General features: G+C 44.2%; 1 protein-coding gene across 1 annotated transcript in view; it reads left to right on the top strand.

Moving 5' to 3' along the window:
- Positions 1-20,483, top strand: part of CEP70 (centrosomal protein 70) — a 541,458-nt gene that overhangs the window by 76,910 nt on the left and 444,065 nt on the right. The window contains exon 4 of the mRNA XM_086957416.1: positions 1,559-1,652. Within this exon, the coding sequence (XP_086813542.1) occupies positions 1,559-1,652 (94 nt within the window). The remainder of the gene's footprint in view (positions 1-1,558; positions 1,653-20,483) is intronic.

Here is a 20,483-nt window from a genome sequence, read left to right as displayed (position 1 = left end):
TTTTGGCACACCCTAATTCACTGAGGTTCCAGGTCTCTATGCACAGTTCTGTGTAGGAGCAGAATCCCTGCAACACAGCGCCCAACGTTGGTTGTCTTATATCATGACGCTTGAGTAGTACTTCTATCAGTCCTAAGCCCCTTCGCTATTGTTTGCGGTTAACAGTAGTGTTGGATAAACCTACCTATAGTTACATAGGTCTTTCAAGCTTGAATCTATCAAAACGGTTTCTTTTTGAATTACTACCCAGTTGTGCTACATTGTTTTACATTGTACCTCTTCTTCTTTGTATCTCTATGGCTAACATTGACATACCGCAGCATAGTCTCATTGCGGTCCGCAATCATTTGCAGGCTTATAACGTTAGTTTGGAGGGCATGGCAGTTATTTTGGTGGTGTGTGCGGAGGTTGCTTACCCGTTTGAGATTTTTTACGCATGGGTGACTTTTCCTCCAGTGGATGCGGCTACGCAGGCATTTCACACTTACACTCACACAGCCGTGCCCGTGGAATATGTTCCTTATAGGACACAGGAGATTCTGATTTCTGCATGGCAGCACCGTGTTTGGTTTGATGGCGCCCTTCCCCACAGTGTAACAGCGATTAGATTGGGTCTTTTGTCCATTCCAGTCGCTTCTTGGTCGGTTTTGGCTGTATTCACCCCTTACCCTCGTGCGGGGCTAGTCCCCGTTGCTGAATTACGGACCTATTTAACTCTGCGATCAGTGATATCAGGGCCCTAGTTCATTATATCACCCGCAATTTCCAGGGCCGGGCCCCTGGTGTTGCAGCGCTTCCAGCTGGACTGAGCAGAATGAAGCTTAGTCTTGTGATGGTTAATGCGGTTATGGGCATGCGTCCCCAGGATAAGGATGATATGCCTTTTTGGCTTGCCGAGAAATTTGACCAGCTGGAGGCGGTTTTTCCTAATTCGACTCCCGTAGAAAAACACAGGATTCTTACAATTAGTTTACCCAAGGACTTGGTACCAGAAGCCAGTGACTGCGAGTCAGGGGTAGGATTTTTGCGGCCGTGTACACATGGTGCTTTGACACTCCGTCAATGGCTGTCCTTCGATGGTCATTAAGCGTGTCCAGGATGAACACGCTTAATGACCATCGGAATTTCAGTTGTCACTTAAATTGTCACCTAAAGTTACTTTTGTTTTTTTCAGTGAAAGTGTGTGTGTGTGTATGTATGTATGTATGTATGTATATATATATGTATATATATATATATATATATATATGTGTATGTACATATGTGTGTGTATATATATATATATATATATATATAATCAGAACGAATACTCCGACCACTTCCACCAAAGCCTCGGCGGCGAAGGAGAAGCGAACCACTTCTTTGTAGGCAAGATGTTCTTTATTCAACCATATCCACAGCAGCAATCAACAGATGACGCGTTTCGGGCTCGAAAGCCCTTGATCATATCAATCAATATATATATATATATTGATTTGTAATTTATCCCACTCACATTTTATGTTTCTGTGTGTTGATCTAGTGGTAGTCTTAAACTGTTTTCCCTTGATTTCATCAGGATCAAACAGAATGGGAAATAATAAACAAGCTCTTAAAACGCCATGGTTTCAATGCAGTAAATCTAAAACCAAGGGAGACCATGAGTCCATCAGGTAAGTGACACATGCGTCATTATGATCCTAGAGATTTACATTTTTATTGTTATACCCTCATTTGTACCACTTTCTCTTCTCACATTCAAGGAGATTGCAGCACTCTACAAATGAGTTGTTGAGGAGATTAAGATGTAATGCACTGAAGAAAAGTTCAATATAAAGATTTGATGCCTCCATTGATTAATGCCATTGTCTAGGTTTTGTCTTTTAAATTGTTTATACATTTTCTTTTCAGAATATAGTACATAGATTAAGGCTGCTATATGTCAAATAATATGTCTCTTTTAATATGTTTTGTGAGAAATTGGGGCGAGCGCAGACTTCTCTTTGATGAGTGGATGGAGAAAAGGTGTGTGTGTGTGTGTATATATATGTGTATATATATATGTGTATGTATATATATATGTATGTATATATATATATATATGTGTATATATATATATATGTGTATATATATATATATATGTGTATATATATATATATATATATATATATATATATATATATATATATATATATATATTCACTGACAAAACCATAGGTTTCACACCAGTTATAGTTAGCTGGAAATTTTACTGACATAAAACCATTGAATTTCCACGTTATAGTTAGTTGGACTCACTATAACTTGCGCGCCTGCAATGCACTGCTGATGACGTCACAGATTACATCACTCATGACATGGTCAGGGAATTTACTAGGTTTTTTAAATGCTAATTCCTAACTATAACTGGTGTGAAACCTATGGTTTTTTCAGTGAATTTCAAAGGTTTTTTAAATGCTAATTCCTAACTATATATAGGGCCTCAAACCTATTTTTTTCCAGTGAATTTCAAATCTCTATAGGTATGAAATGTAATATTTTTTATAACGAATTTTATATTTTATAATTATGTAATATATATATATATATATATATATATATATATATATATATATAATATATATTTTTATTTGTTTGCCCCGGTGCGCTCCCGGGGCGCGTACCAATGCGCTCACCGGTAAGCGCAGTGCTATGGTGCGCCTGGGGCGCGTACCGGTGAGCGTCCCGTTAGCGCTATTGCCGCGAACGAAAACAACATTGTGACGTATCGCGTAGCCGCGTGATGCGTCATATGACGCACAGCGTAAGCGCACCTGGAAGCACGCATGCGCATACGATCGCAAAACGTTCTGACGCGCTTACGCTACGCGCCCCGGGTCGCGTAGCGCAAGCGCGTCTGGTCATGTGACCTGAAAATAACACTTTTCATTGGTTCACAACACTTTTGGTTTCAAAATGATGAAAGCCCTGCTCATGTGACTTGAAAATAACACTTTTCATTGGTTCACAACACTTTTGGTTTCAAAATGATGAAAGCCCTGCTCACGTGACTTGAAAATAACACTTTTCATTGGTTCACAACACTTTTGGTTTCCAAATGATGAAAGCCCTGGTCATGTGACTTGAAAATAACACTTCTCATTGGTCCAGAACAGTTTTTTTTTCCAAATGATGAAAGCCCCCTCCTTTTTTTTTTTTCTTTATTCTGACTTTGTCCTTTGACTGAGGAAGACATGTTTGGAGATCTGTCTCTAATATATTCTACTTAAAAATGGCTACAGTAGCAGCAGCAGCTGGAGCATCTGCCCCACCACCACCACCACTACCATCAAAAAGACCACCAGAAGATCACATTGGTGGTCAAGAAGAAGAGGAGGAGGAGGAGGAAGAGGAAGGCTCACGGCAGTTCCTGCAAGAAGTTCATCAGCCCTACAAACCAAAAGAGCACTTCGTATGGCAGTTCTACAAAATCCCAAGGGGTTTCAAAAAAGTCAATGCTGCGAAGGTGACTTGTTTGATTTGTGATGCTGAGCTGTCCAGGGGGAACCCTAACAAAAAATATTCCTTCGGGAATCATACCATGATTCGGCACATGATCTGTTGGCACCCAATCAACTATTCTGCTGCAGAGGTAAGGGACCTCTGCAGTAAGCTACCTCCATCATCATCTAGACCCTCAACATCAAAAGAACCAACTCCATCGGGTTCAGAGGCAACAGAGACAATGCTATCATACAACCCAAATTTAACGATTTTAAAATCATGTGGAAATATTGTGGTAAGTTAATTTGCTATGGTGAGCAAAGTATTAAACTTATCATCTGTGCTGGGGATAACCATAAGTGCCCGAAAAAAACCCTAATTTTTTGCAGAATTTTTTTTGCTCCAGTTGAGCCATTTACAATTCCCTGTTTTTTGTTTCTCCCCCAAGAAAATACAAAAAAATATAAAACTGTTCAGAAAAGCCATAAAAAGTAAAAAATGTTCAAAAAACAATAAAAAAAATATAAAACAACAAAAAGAAGAAAAAAAACAGTTCTTTTTAGAACTACCTCCAATTTATAAATAAAGGCTTCATTTTTAAAAAAACTCTGATTCTTTTTTCCCCATGATACGCTCCCCAGTACGCGTACCGGGCGCTCCCCCCGCGCAAATCGAAGAATTTTTTTTTTTTTTTTTTGTCCCGCGGGGCCCTTTTATAGCCCCCACATGAAACCTAGGGGGTCAGGGGGTCTACTCTGCCCCCTAATGGTCTTTTCCCCCTTTGTTTTGGCCACCTCTTGTGTCTCGATCCTACCGAGACACAAGATGGCGGCCGCTCCGGACCGTTTGGAATGTTTACCGACACCCGAGAGCCAATCAGCTTTCCGTGCGCAAGTCGCGTGGCGCGCCCAGTTTGCTCCCCGGTGCGCGTACCGGGGCGCGCATACAGATATATATATTTTTTTAACCTAAATTACTCAAAATCCCCTGAAGCACATATCTTGAGACATAGCAAAGGCACATCGGGCTACCAGTCCCTACAATTTTGCCAAGTTTGGTGGAAATCCATTCAGCCGTTCGGGCTAAAAGTGAGGCCGACCGCCCTATGGAAATTAACATGGGAAAAACACGTTTTGGGACCCCCCTTTTATCTCAGCCCCCGCTTGACAAATCCCCCCAAACTTTCAGGGAAGGACCGGGGCGCCGCAAGGCCATTTTGAGGAAATTTTCAGGCAGATTCGTCAACCGGCGCCAAAGTTATTCCAAAAAGAATTGTGAGATTTAACATTGAAAAAAATCCTAACTATAACTACCTACTGGCGACCGCCAGTAGGATATATATATATATATATATATATATATATATATATATATATATATATATATAATTACCTACTGGCGGTCGCCAGTAGGTATATATAGTTAGAATTTTCAAAAATCCCATAGAGAAAAAATCCTATGTCTAATAACTTTGGCGTTTGTGGACGGAATTGGCTGAAATTTTCAGGAAAATGGAACATTTTGTTTCTGAGCAGCCCCTGACAATTTGGGGGGGTTTCATCAAGGGGGGGCCGAGAAAAAAGGGGGGGTCCCAAAACGCGTTTTTCCCATGTTAATTTCCATAGGGCGGTTGGCCTCACTTTTAGCTCGAACGGCTGAATGGATTTGCACGAAACTTGGCAAAATTGTAGGGACTGTTAGCCCGATGTGCCTTTGCTAGGTCTCAATATATGTGCTCCAGTGGATTTTGAGTAATTTAGGTTCAAAAAAAGATATATATATCTGGGCGGAGCCTAACCACACATCTGATCTGATTGGTTGTCAGCACTTCATCCAAGAAGTGTTGGCAGCCATCTTGGGACCAATATACATGATAGCACCTCATTAAAAAGCATTGTAGTTAATAGAGGGTTTTAGGACTTTAGTTACATTATAAATCATTTGTTGATGGTACCATACTCGTTTTAGGAATTGTGGTGGGTTCTAAGGTGATTTTACCATGTGAAAAAACCTTCTGCTGTGATATCATGAATATTGTTTGAAAGAAAACTAATATCTCATGATTTTCCCACAGTGGTTTGGAAGGGGATCTATAAGCTAAACTCAAAGCATATTTTCTGTAAATTCACATTATCTTTCTCAGTCATGTGAAAATGAAGTCTGACATTCTCAGTAAAACATGTACATCCAACAAGGACAGAGACTGTCAGTTGATTCATTTGTGTTCTACTGCAGCCTCCTAGAGTGTTCTAAAGAACAACTAGAGCGCTAACAGTCCTACTTATTACAAAGGTATGGCACACCTGAAGCCATCTTGAATGGAATAAAGTGGTAACTCTTAAAACATTTAATTTAAAAAGAAACAACATGAGGGGGTATATTTTGCCATAGAAAGTATGATTAGTGCTGCAGAATGAAAAATTAGGGCACATTTTGAGTGACTTCTCAAATCCTTTTCTATTTCATTAAAACATTCTGACATGCAGTCTCCCAAAATGGCCACCAGAGACAAAAGAGCCCAAATGTAGCCCAAATATCACCCAGATGTAGCCCAAGTATAGCCCAATGACAGAATGTCCCAGAGTGTTCTAAAGAACAACTAGAGCGCTAACAGTCCTACTTATTACAAAGGTATGGCACACCTGAAGCCATCTTGATTGGAATAAAGTGGTAACTCTTAAAACATTTAATTTAAAAAGAAACAACATGAGGGGGTATATTTTGCCATAGAAAGTATGATTAGTGCTGCAGAATGAAAAATTAGGGCACATTTTGAGTGACTTCTCGAATCCTTTTCTATTTCATTAAAACATTCTGACATGCAGTCTCCCAAAATGGCCACCAGAGACAAAAGAGCCCAAATGTAGCCCAAATATCACCCAGATGTAGCCCAAGTATAGCCCAATGACAGAATGTCCCAGAGTGTTCTAAAGAACAACTAGAGCGCTAACAGTCCTACTTATTACAAAGGTATAGCACACCTGGAGCCATCGTGATGGGAATAAAGTGGTAACTCTTAAAACATTTAATTTAAAAAGGAACAAAATGAGGGGGTATATTATGCAATAGAAGGTATTATTAGTGCTGCAGAAAGAAAAATTAGGGCACATTTTGAGTGACTTTTCAAATCCTCTTCTATTTCATTAAAAAATTCTGACATGCAGTCTCCCAAAATGGCCACCAGAGACAAAAGAGCCCAAATGTAGCCCAAATATCACCCAGATGTAGCCCAAGTATAGCCCAATGACAGAATGTCCCAGAGTGTTCTAAAGAACAACTAGAGCGCTAACAGTCCTACTTATTACAAAGGTATGGCACACCTGAAGCCATCTTGATTGGAATAAAGTTGTAACTCTTAAAACATTTAATTTAAAAAGGAACAAAATGAGGGGGTATATTTTGCCATATGAATTATGATTAGTGCTGCAGAAAGAAAAATTAGGGCACATTTTGAGTGACTTCTCAAACCCTCTTCAATTTCATTAAAAAATTCTGACATACAGTCTCCCAAGATGGCCACCAGAGACAAAAGAGCCTAAATGTAGCCCAAATATCACCCAGATGTACCCCAAGTATAGCCCAATGACAGAATGTCCCAGAGTGTTCTAAAGAACAACTAGAGCGCTAACAGTCTTACTTATGACAAAAGTATGGCACACCAGAAGCCATCTTGATTGGAATGAAGTGGTAAGTCTGAAAACACTCAATTTAAAAAGGAACAACATGAGGGGGTTAATGTTGCCATAGAAAGTATGATTAGTGCTTCAGAAAGAAAAATTAGGGATCATTTTGAGTGACTTCTCAAATCCTCTTCAATTTCATTAAAAAAATTCTGACATGCAGACTGAAACATGCACTTTGAATACCAGCAGCAGACGTCCCTGGTGAGCAGTAGCTTTACTACAGTGATCTAATGTGCAACTAGAGTGCTAACATTCAGAATTTATGGCAAATGTGTGACACATCTGAATGCCTTCTTGATGGAACCAAAGTAAACAAGCATTGAAAATGCAATAGATCTCGCCCTCGTTTAAGTTAAAGCCATTCTGTTTGTAATGAGGTGGCTTTTTAGCTTTGCTTTTATTAGTGTTTTTTCAACTTTCATGTAAATAACATGCATCTGTATGCATATAAGTTTATGTATGCATGCATTTATGTTTGTATTTATATAGATATACAGATGATATATGTTTATATATGTATGTATATATATATATATATTCACTGAAAAAACCATAGGCTATAGACCATATATAGTTAGGAATTAGCATTTACAAAACCTTGAAAATTCACTGAAAAAACCATAGGTTATAGACCATATATAGTTAGGAATTAGCATTTACAAAACCTTGAAAATTCACTGAAAAAAACCATAGGTTATAGACCATATATAGTTAGGAATTCGCATTTACAAAACCTTATTTTACTCACACAAAATCATTGAAATTCCATATATAGTTAGTTGCACTAACTATATATCGCGCACCCGCAATCCACTGCTGATGATGTCACATATTACATCATTCATGACATGGTCAGTGACATCACTGATGACATCTCAAATGACATCACAGATGACATCACTGATGACAACATCCAGTGACTGTATGTTTCTGTAAAGTTAAAATATGTCTTGCATATTGAAGAATGAGTGGATGTATAAGTGTCTGGATGAAGGATTTAGTAGGTGCATGACTGACTGTATGAGTGAGTGATTAAATGTGTCTCACTGAGTGCATGGGTTAGTGACTAAACTGTCTTAATTTGTGCATCATTATGTCTGTTGTTCTGTAAACTGTTGCATGTGTTGATAAGTAGCTATATGAGTAACTATATGGGTTATTGATTGGTTGCCCAAGTATTTGTATGGGAGACTGTGTGTGTGGGTGGCTAGGAGGTGTATGACTCTGTGCATAGATGTGTGAGCAGTTGATTGACTAGATGTATGGTTTCAAAAGTGCATGTGGAAACAGCTGTATGGGCGGTTGTCTGTGTGCATGAGTGTATTGGTGAGTGAATGGATATCTCAGTGCTACATGTCAAAGTAAGTACATATGTAAAACACAGTACATGTGAGAGTTGACATATATAAATAACTGTGCATAAGAGCCAGTGAATGTGTGAGTGGCTGTATGGATCATTGTGAACTTGTATCAGGGATTGTATAAGAGAGTAAATATGTGTTAGTATATGTTTGAATAAGTAAAGTTTGTATAACTGTATAGTTGAGGAGATGGAGGTGTGATTGATTCTTTGCATGACTGACTAGGTGTGTGAGTAACTCCATGGATGAGTGACAGTCTGTGAGTGTCTGTTTACACTGACTGTATCTAAGGTTATATTAGAGTCTGAAGAGGTTCATCGTATTATCACATGAATGATATCATCAGTGATGTGATCAGTAATGTCAAATGAGATGTCATCAGTGATGTCATTTGAGATGTCATCAGTGATGTCATTTGAGATGTCATCAGTGATGTCATCAGTGATGTCACTGATCATGTCATGAATGATGTAATATGTGACATCATCAGCAGTGGATTGCGGGTGCGCGATATATAGTTAGTGCAACTAACTATATATGGAATTTCAATGGTTTTGTGTGAGTAAAATAAGGTTTTGTAAATGCGAATTCCTAACTATATATGGTCTATAACCTATGGTTTTTTCAGTGAATATATATATATATATATATATATATATTTTCAATAGGTAACTCCTCTTCAAGAAACCCAGAAGGATACAGCGGGGAATACTGGGAAGATCGCTTTATTTGCTGATTAAAAGCGGCATAATGCATTTCGACGTGAGTCTTCATCAGATGCCTTCACATTTGAAAACAAGGCAGCACCTACGTTTAAAACTTTCATGGCTCCTCCCATAGTAATGGAGTACAGCTGGCCCCAATTGTACGCATAGTTTCTGTTGCGTGGTCCCTTGTCACGGACTACCAATCCCAGAAAACATCAGGTAAAAACTGTTATTCTGTGGAGCCTGTTGCGTGTTCGCGTCGAAATGCATTATGCCGCTTTTAATCAGCAAATAAAGCGATCTTCCCAGTATTCCCCGCTGTGTCCTTCTGGGTTTCTTGAAGAGGAGTTACCTATTGAAAATAATTTTTACGTGTCAGCCAGTCACACGTGGAAGGACCCGCTCGAAAAAGTCCGAGGTATGCCTGGCAATTTGTGCTTTCCAATGTTGGTTTTGAAACCTCGGACTGCCTCTTAGAATATCCCAGCAGAAGGTTATTTGCAAAGGAGCAACCCGAATTTGACGGGGGAGCACGGGCACTGATCTGTTGTTCCACGACCCTGCAGGTATAAACACTTTGAGGCAGAGTGTCAGGGGACACAGGGGAGACCGTCTCTTTGAAAATGAACATTATTTGGCAAGACACCTTACCTTGAAAAGGGCATGAACAGCGCGAACACGCAACAGGCTCCACAGAATAACAGTTTTTACCTGATGTTTTCTGGGATTGGTAGTCCGTGACAAGGGACCACGCAACAGAAACTATGCGTACAATTGGGGCCAGCTGTACTCCATTACTATGGGAGGAGCCATGAAAGTTTTAAACGTAGGTGCTGCCTTGTTTTCAAATGTGAAGGCATCTGATGAAGACTCACGTCGAAATGCATTATGCCGCTTTTAATCAGCAAATAAAGCGATCTTCCCAGTATTCCCCGCTGTGTCCTTCTGGGTTTCTTGAAGAGGAGTTACCTATTGAAAATCATTTTTACGTGTCAGCCAGTCACACGTGGAAGGACCCGCTCGAAAAAGTCCGAGCTATGCCTGGCAATTTGTGCTTATATATATATATATATATATATATATATAAAACAAAAGCAATTTTTCATCACAAACCACCGGCAAGGCAGCTGAGCAGAAAAACCACGCGAGTCCCAATCTTCATTTGGCAATATTTAATGGAAAGGCAAGTTCATCAAATCTGACGCGTTTCGGGCGTCCGCCCTTGGTCACAGATCGTCAGGCAAGTAAAAGAACATCCCTTTTAAAGGGTCCATTGCACAAATTACAATTACCATTTTTTTCTTTTTGCAACACCATGTGATTAGAAGCATTAAAACTGAGAACATACTACATATATTAGACATAGCTAGTCTGTTTTCCAAACCATCATTTGATATATGTATATATACAGGTGAATAAAAGGAGGTATTGATGCATTATTTACATTTTGTTGCCAAAGTTTACACTGACATTAACATTTTTATAAAATTGTAAAATTTGTCGTTATTTTTAGAATTCAATATCAAACAAATATTGATAACGCCCATTTGGGGTGGCGCATGATACCCGCATAAATGCGCTTGTATATACGATTGCAAAAAGACAATATAGTGTAACCACTGTCCATATGTCACTGAAAAGTGCAATGCGCGTAGAAAAAGTGCAAATGCATATGTGCAATTAACGCCACCTAATCTGTGCAAATATAGCATATAAATAAATATAAATACTTATAAATGCTTTAAAATCATCTAGGTTTTCCAATTCATAAAACCTGATGTTTCGACATATGAACACAATGATCTTGTTTATATTGTGGTCTATTACAATAGTTCAATTGGCTGCATGAATGCACCAAAATTGTGCTCAAAGCAATGGAGCAAAGTTGTTTGAATATCTTCATTTGTGTAAACTTAAATAAGGCAACAAGTTGCAACCACCCTTGTATAAATCACTGTTCATACAAAAACCAAGGAAACAGAATAAAGCATTGGTCTTAATGTCTATGTTCCAAAATTCCAATAGGAAAATAATGTGAATTCAGTACCCAACTAAGAAAAAATCATTGTGCTTGTGGTAATAAAGAAAAGGGATAAACTACAATATGTGTAATAAAATTCATACTGAAATTTTGAGAAGGATAAGGCAGATAAAGCAAACAAAATTGGCCCATAAATGGAATGTTAAACAAAGACTGGTTATAAGAAAACATATATATATATATTAAATGTTTGCCTTTAACTGTAACTCAGGCAGAGAGTGATAAAATAAACTGTTCACCGTCAGAAATTTGGGGAAGTAGGATTGGAACCCAGATCTCCAGGTTGCACAGCCAGCGACTTCACTTTATGAACCAGATGTCTACATACAAGTAAATACAGTACAGGAGATATCGCTACTTGAGATTTACATGTGCTATGCAAAAATGCTTCCGCATTTTAAATGCCAAAATATCATTCATGTTTAAACCATGTTCTTGCTTTTAATGCTCTGATGTGCGCCAAAGAGAGCACTATTTGATGTCTGTAAATGAATGTCATTCACACCATCTACGATTGATTTAATAGTGCAGTTGGGCTATCAAACGGAATACTGTGGAGCTTGCGCTGGGAATGTGTAAACAAATTATAGCAAGCATTGGCAAGCAGGTGTAATATTTAAATGTGTTGCATTTAATTTATTTCAGGCATATGCCACAAAAAAGATGAATGTAAAGAGAATACAGCACAGACTAAGCCTGTCGCCATTTATCTGCAATAAAAAATTACATTTAAAATAAATTAACCACTTCATATAATTATAATAGAACAGAACCACTGCTTCCATTTAGGCAGGTGTACTTAGAACTAGGTTAGAAATCCTTTTAGGTTTAATGCACATCACAGGAAAATATGGTTCGTGCTGGGCCAAGATGGAGAAAAAAATAAATAAATAAATCATGGCAAGAAAAAACATTTGCAATGTATTGGCCCAACAGCCCTGGCACTGAAGTGTACTTCTTTTTTTGCATGTGCACATATGTGATGAGGCAAAATGTTGTCACTCACAGTGCAAGAGAACCCATGGCTGAAGCGGGCAGACGCATTGCCCCATGCTGTATGCTCTGGTGGGTGGAAGCAAAATTTGAATGACAATTGAGCAGATCAATGGATTAAAATTGCTGGTCAAAATGTGTATATATAATATTTATTTATAAAGCACTTTCTTTGCATTTTTTTTAGTTCTAAACATATCCATTATCAATCAATAGTTTTTGTTAGTTCTAAACTTATCCATTATCAAGCAATAGCACATCCTGTGCACCTCTAATATTTTGCCATAATGCAGCTTTTTACACCACGATTTATTATCTTCCCAGTAGCTGTTCCAGCTATTCGCTATCTTACAATGATGTTGTCAGCAACTGTGGGCCTCATATACTGGTCGCTCCATAATGTGTTACTGACAGAGGCTTGCTTTCTACCGGATAAGGCTGATCTTGCTTCAACCCTTTGGTCAACCGGGTCCGAAGGGGATGCATAGTCTGTAATGATGGAACCCTGAAAAGCCAGTCCCGCTATGAGAGAGTCAACCTTCACGGAGTAAGGGAAATCCTTTGCGAAGTCCTGGATGGCGTAGCGTTTGGACAGATAACATGGAGACGCCTTTTTATCTATCTCCTGCCATTCATTATCAAGTACTTTCTTCACAGAAGAATGCAGAGGAAGGGAGTCGGGCTTCTTGCGCTGATACTGCATGAAGCAATCATCAGACAGTTCATCTATCGGGGGAACCGGGAAAGCCATGTTATCCTTGGTGTGCTGCAGGACATCACGCAATTCCTGGCCCTGCACATAACAACCCCTGAGGTCCTCCTCATCACCTTCCCCTTCAGTGCCAGGAGAGGTGATCCAGTCTTTGTTTCTTAGGAAAAGAGGGGCCCTGCTCCCCCTCGCGCTCCTCAAAGGCTGCAGCCACCGCAGCCTAAATCATAGCTTGAATAGACTGCATAGATAGGGACTCGGAGGGTGGCTGGGAGCTGGACCCTGACACCACAGGGGGGGATCTGCCCCTTGGTCGATGCTGACAAAACAGGAGAACCAGAAACACCGAAATGCCTGGAGATCAGTAACTCAGGCAAATTAAATCACCACATAGTCGAGGCATAGATAACCCCACCTTGAATAATGCACTCTGTCGTAACCGTGAGGTGAATAGACAAAAAAGTCACGGTTACCACGTATCCAGGCAACCCTGGGACACGGGAAGCCGGCCGAGCGAGGCCCGCCCCCCAGGAGGCCAGATAGGCCTGGGAGATGGGCCTTGGCAAAAGCCCTCCAGTTGCTTCCTTGAAGAAGGGCAGCTCTCGCCACCCCCTGACCTGCTGATGAAGCGAAGTCCACGCAGGGAGAGGAGGTGAGTGTTCCAGCTAGTGGTGCTGCGCTGCTGAGACTCCAGCGATGAAGGGCAGGTGAGCAGAGAATGTTACTTCCGTTATCGGAAACTGTAGCGTGCCGGGGACATCAGCCACCCTCGGGAAATCCTTTGCGGTTTACTATGTGAGAAAGGCAAGGAGCCGAGACCGGAAGGGAGAAAACTCCTCGATCTGGCTCCAGCCTCGATGCCCCACAGGAAACGCCTCCTAAGCCGCAAGGGCCAGGAAGATTAATACCAGCCCTGATTGAACGAGCGGCTCGCCCCCCATTAACCCATGGCTCGCTACAGCAGAGCCTATCCAAACCCCTAATCAGGGGGAGTGAGGGAAGGAAAGGGGAAGACCCCTGTGTATGCAGGCCCGCTAAGGCAGGGCCTCCACCCAGGGGTAGCGGATCCTGCTAGAGGAGGACCTCGATTTACTTCAAGCGCACTTGGAGAGTCTAGCGCAGAACGAAAAAAAACAGGTAGTGGAAGGGTCCGACTCTCCTCTTATAGGGGGTCACTGATGACGAGGGTCGGTCATGTTGGGAAGGGATGGGAGGCAGGGGATGCTAACTTTGCTTTGGAGGGTTCTGGTATGGAGCTAAAGCTCTCTTTGTGACTCATGTGGTGAGGAAGTCTTACGAGGAGGTAATTCAAGTTTTTGGGCATGTATGCAGATGGTCTTGTCACATTATTTGGTGTCACTTTGATGGGGTCTCAGTGATCTTGGTGCCTGTTTTAATGGCCATGTGCTGATGAGTGGAACAACATGTTGAGCTGCCACTAAAAGGTGACCATTGCCAACATCAAGTGCATAATGGGCTTCAGACTCCAATGCCATCCGAGATCCTCACTCAATTCTCCCTTCATTGCGATCCTCAAGTTCGAGTACCACGCTCACCCTACTAATCCCGCTTATCAGTTCACAGTTTACAGGCAGGTCGCTCCCCACGCCGCACAGCTCCACCTGACTGCGCCCGTGTTTCCTGCTCCCGCCAGTTCGCGCCAGGCCTCTGCTTCTGTTTTCTGCCCATCTACTTTTCTGCTGTTTTTTCCACGTTTTACTTCACTGTAATTCACTTTTATTGCCTTTATTTGCTTTTGCTTTTGCTTTTATTTGATTATTGCTCCTATCTCTATTGGTTTGGCACTTCTGCCTCTTCCCGCTGCTGTGTCCCCTGCGGCCTCGCCCCCCTCGCTCGCCCATTCGCTCCCTGCACCCGTCTCACAGCTGCTCCTCCCTCCCACCTCCCCTCTTCCCCTTCTTAATGGTGTCCACGTGCAGCAGGCGCGCCTAATGCATGCCCAGCGCCAGACCCCTGCGAGAACCACGACGCCCAACGCCAACATCCTCCACGAACTCAATGCCGGCCGATCATCCACCTGCTTCCAGGCCACCCTGAAGCTCACTCACTGACCCTTCTCCTGCTGGAGCTGCAGCTTCACCAGCCACCGAACACCTGCACGTCCTGCCCCCCTCCCTTCCCCCCCACCCCACCAGGGCAGGTTGCAACCTTCTCAGAAGCATACTACATAACACCCTCTCCGTCCACACGCTCGCCGTCGAACTCTGGGACCTACTCGACTCATCATACCTGGACGTTGTCTTCCTGACCGACACCTGGATGAACCCCTCATCGGCGCCCGATATTGCCATAGCCATCCCGGAGGACTACAAGTTCACCCGCAGGGACCACACCAACAGACATGGAGGAGGAATCCCCATCGTCCACAGGAATACCCTCAGAATCTCGACCAGCATCGAAGATCCCCTCAGCACCGCCGAACACTGGCACTTCCAAATCCACATCAATCCCAACACAACACTCCGAGGAACCCTCATCTACAGACCCCGGCCACAGTTCAGCCACACCCTGACCTCCACAGACTACATCCTCCTTGGAGACCTGAACTTCCACCTTGAGAACGCCAACAACAGCATCTCAACCACCCTCCTAGACCACCTCGGACTCAAACAGCCTGTCACAACACCCACCCACTCCGCCGGACACGCGCTCGACCCCCATCTTTTCCACCACCAACCACATAACCTTCAGACACCACCGAACTCCACTGGACTGACCACCGCTGCATCCACTTCTTCTTTGAGAAACACACCACGCACAACCACCCTCAATGGATCCCTCACCGCAGCTGGAACAAGGTCACCGAAGACCAGCTAATCACCACCCTCGCCCGAGACCCACCAACCGATCCCACCGACACAGCCGCCCGCAACCTCAAGCAATGGATCGACAACCCCGCCAACACTCTTGCCCGATCAAGAAACCCTCAAACAGATGCACCGACAGAAGGGCCAACTGGTTCACCACTGACCTCCTGGCAACCAAGCAGACCTGCCGAAGACTCGAGAAGAAGTGGCGCCACGAACAGACACCAGACAACCACGTTGCCCTCAAGAACGCCAGCCGCAAGCACCACCAACTCATACGAACCGACAAATGGAACGAATCAAGAACAACGCACACAACAGCAAAGAGTTCTTCAACATCATGAAGGAACTCGCCAACCCCAGCTGCAGCTCCGACATCCCGCCATCGCAAGACCTATGCGACTCGCTAGCCATCTTCTTTGACCACATGATCACAGACATCCGCAACAGCTTAAACACCCAGACCCCCCGACAGCCGGCGACACCTCAAACTCACCACCCCCCAGCCACACAGGCCTCCTGCTCTCCTGGAACCACGTCAACGACGACGACCCATCAAAATCATGAACACCATCTGCTCCGGTTCGCCATCCGACCCCTGCCCCCTCCACATCTTCAACAAAGCAAGCTCCATCATCGCACCCCATCTACGGAAGGTCCTCAACAGCTCCTTCGAGATCGCCACCTTCCCGGAGAGCTGAAAACATGCCGAGATCAACGCCCTACTCAAGAAACCCAAGACAGACCCAAAGGACCTCAAGAACTTCCGGCCCATCTCCCTGCTCCCGTTCCCGGCGAAAGTATTTGAGAAGATTGTCAACAGGCAACTAACCCACTTCCTCGAGGAGAACGACACCCTAGACTCGTCCCAGTCCAGATTCCGCAGCAACCCCTGCACCGAAACCGCCCTCATCGCTGCCATCAACGACATCAGGACCCTGCTGGGCAACTGCAAAACCGTGGCCCTCATCCTCTTGGACATCTTGGCTACCTTCAAAACTGTCTGCTACCACACCCTACGCACAGTCCGCCTCCCCCCATTCCATTCCGAAGCCACCATGATCACCTGCAGCGTACCCCAAGGATCAATACTCAGCCTGACCCTTTTTAACGTCCCCTCTGCCCCACCCCATCTGCCTGGGATGACTGCTGGTGGCCGGCCGCGCTGGGAGCTGCACCGACACCCATCCACTACGCACGCAACCTGGGGTTCATCCTGGACTCATCATTATCAATGACACAGCAAGTCAACGCCATCTCCTCCTCCTCCTCCTTCTTCAACACCCTCTGCATGCTTCGCAATATCTACAGATGGATCCCCATCAGAACCGGAAGGACGGTCACACAGGCCCTCGTCAGCAGTAGGTTGGACTTCGGCAACTCCCTCTACGCGGGAACCACGGCCAAACTCCAGAAAAGAGTTCAACGCATCCAGAACACCTCCGCACGCCTCATCCTCGACATCCACAGCCGCATCACTGCCCACCTGAGAGACCGGCACTGGCTCCCCGTCAACAAGAGGATCACCTTCAAGCTCCTCACCCACGCTCACAAAGCACTCCACAACGCTGGACCAGCATACCGCAACAAACAACTTGCCTTCCACACCCGAGCCGCCAGCTTCGCTCTCCCCACCGTTCCATGCATCCACCGAAACGACCACCGGCTGCAGATCATTCTCCCGCCTCGCCACCAAGACATGGAACACCCTCCCCATCCACCTACGACAGACCCAGTACCTGCTGTCCTTCAGAAGACTTCTCAAGACCTGGTTGTTCGAGCACTCCCTCCTAGGGCCTTGACACCCTCATGGGTGAGTAGTGTGCTCTACAAATGATTGATTGATTGATTGATCAGTGAACAGTGCCTAATTAACTAACTGAAATTGCTCTGGCCCTGAGGAAGTTGTACCTAGGTGTGTTCAAACTGTTTTCCCCAGCATGTGAAGTCTGAGACTGAGCTCAATAATATGCATGTTCATCCTTTTTACCAGGCCACCATAGGTGTAGCATACTGTCCAGTCTCCAGACCTTGTGCTGGAGTCCTGAGGTATCATTCCACGTCACTTGATTCATATTACTCTCTCAATACATCTGTTTTTGGGAGTTCTGTCCAGTCATCTTGCCTCTCATCCCTGACACTTATTTCAAATTTCGGTATGGCTTGTTTAGTCCATCAAGACCCTCGGCTTTCCACCATACTTAACATGGAGTCTTGGCTGGGTACTGTATCTTATGTCTTTTGAGCACAGAAGCTTTTTTTGGGGTGAGGGGGATGAGTTTTGTATAGCGCGAACTTGACCCAAAGATATTGGGTGCTTTACAAGAACACCTGTTGTGTTACAGACGGACACATTCATTTTGGTAGGTATGGGGAAATTAAGTGTTTTGCCCAGAATCACAGGATGTTGACCATCTCTGCCGAGACTCGAACACAGTTCCCGAGCTTCGAGGTCGACCGCTCTCCATGAACTTTCACCCAGCCTCTTGCATCGTCCTGGTGAAATCAAAATATATGGTAATCTCGTGCTGCAGGGTCCTCCTCTCTCTTGCTCGCCACCACACAGCATCCATACCACAGTAGCTCATTATACAGGCAGCAATTGAATGCAGTTCCAAAAGTGAACACAAGTAAACCCAGTGGCTAGGATATTTGCAGGGATTCCTTCCATCACCTTTTGTTTATTTGAACTTTAAACTTTTCAGGGTGAATCTAGCGGAGTGAAGGACCCTTTGCCACTGACCTGCACCAGATCATTTTTGCTGCATCAACTGTTCGCCGGACCCGCTGCGCGGGTCCCGCTTCACAGGAATCATCACTGGGGCTTCGGAGGCTCAACGGGGCTGCAAGCGTGACGGCAGGGACTCCCGTGACCAGGAGTCCCTGCGAGGCCAATTACTGACACCTGGCCCGCTCTCCCCGGAAGACTCGCCCACAGCGCACCGGACAGCAGAAAACTAGCCCTCCTCCTTCCAACTGGTGGGACTCTAAACTTTTCAGGGTGAATCTAGCGGAGTGAAGGACCCTTTGCCACTGACCTGCACCAGATCATTTTTGCTGCATCAACTGTTCGCCGGACCCGCTGCGCGGGTCCCGCTTCACAGGAATCATCACTGGGGCTGCGGAGGCTCAACGGGGCTGCGAGCATGACGGCAGGGACTCCAGTGTCCAGGAGTCCCTGCGAGGCCAATTACTGACACCTGGCCCGCTCTCCCCGGAAGACACACCCACATAGCCCACGTACTTAATCACTCCAATACCCGTGCACGCGGGACGAAGTGCGGAGCGAAGCCCGGGCAAAGGGCGGGCCGTTTGAGGTCGGAAGAGACTGGACCGGGCCACCTCTCTTACAACCGTCTCTTCTCTGGAATTCATTGCTTCTTTTCGTGTCCAAGGATGTCCACAATGGAAACAAGGAGTAAAAGCACACAGGCGGTTACTGGAGCTACCAAAGGTACTTTGGACAATTATTTCGTTAAAGCGGGGTCACTATTGATTGACGAAATTACAATACTTGAAAGGCACATTTCGCAAGAAATTGACTGGGTGAGGAGGTCTTCTATGGGCCCTCTTGCACAAGCCAAGACCCCAACAAACAGACCAAATTGCACTGAGCCAACTGGCACTACCAATGGGGCAATTAGGATTAGAGAGCACAATACGGATTTAGACTTGTCCATCTCTAGCTCCCACACTAGTTTAAAGGAAGTAAGTGACTTTGATGATATGAGTTTGTTAAACCTCCCACTAGTCCAACTCCAGTCAGCCGAAATTTCAAACCCCGAACATGACTTAGTCATGGTCGATTTAAATGACAGAGTTACACTGCAGGGGTTAAGGGAAGGAGCAGTACCCAAAGTGAAAAATAGGGCACAGAAAAGTGGTGGGAGGAAGACAAAAACATCAAAGAAAGATCCTAACCCGAAGACAAACAGTCTTGGATCAAGCATAGTGGGGCCTACGCCTACCGAGGGAGCTGAGGCAATCTTACCAGAGACTCAGACTGCTGTGTCTTTAGAACATATCACTATTAATCCCCATGACACCTCGGGCGAAGATATTACTTTGGCCGACATAGGATCACTTTTGAGAACCTTATTGTGCCCCCTAGAAGCACGGCTTATTAAAATGGAAGCCAGGCTAGTGAATATTGAGAAATTCACAGCCCTATTATCCGCTAATCCCAAAACTGACAGCAAAATAGAGGACAAGGGTGGCAGACCAGGGACAGTGACCAAGACTAATACTAAGAGCGGTGCCCCGGTCAATAGCAAGACGGGGAAAAGCACAGGTCCTTTAGCACCCCAGGATAAAGCAATTGCCCCCCCCCCCCCAAATAAGATCACACAGTCTAGTACTAACATAGCAACTCCCAACCACCCACATGTCCCCCCTCCCAAAACCACCTCTAATCAGCCTAACACCAACATTCCTGCCTCTAGCTTACCCCAAAAAGCACCTACACCGTTTGATGAGGCTATAGTGAATAAAAAAAGGCCAAGAGTAGTGCACTTGCCGCCAGAGGCCAGCCAGTAACCCATAATCTTAGCGGGGGTGCCAGAGCTAAAAACAACGCTGATTGAATCCACTGCCTCTCTCAAGAACAAGGCGTTTGACTGGCTATTCAAATATAGACCTTTACCGCAGGGTATAACTAGTGATGTCCTTATGGTGAGAAGGGTCCCATGGGTGGGCACCA

The sequence above is a fragment of the Lissotriton vulgaris genome, chromosome 2_1 (assembly GCF_964263255.1).
Source record: "Lissotriton vulgaris chromosome 2_1, aLisVul1.2, whole genome shotgun sequence".
In the NCBI taxonomy this organism is placed as follows: domain Eukaryota; kingdom Metazoa; phylum Chordata; class Amphibia; order Caudata; family Salamandridae; genus Lissotriton; species Lissotriton vulgaris.
The sequence above is the reverse complement of the archived record's forward strand: the minus strand, read 5'-3'. Positions and strand labels throughout refer to the sequence as shown.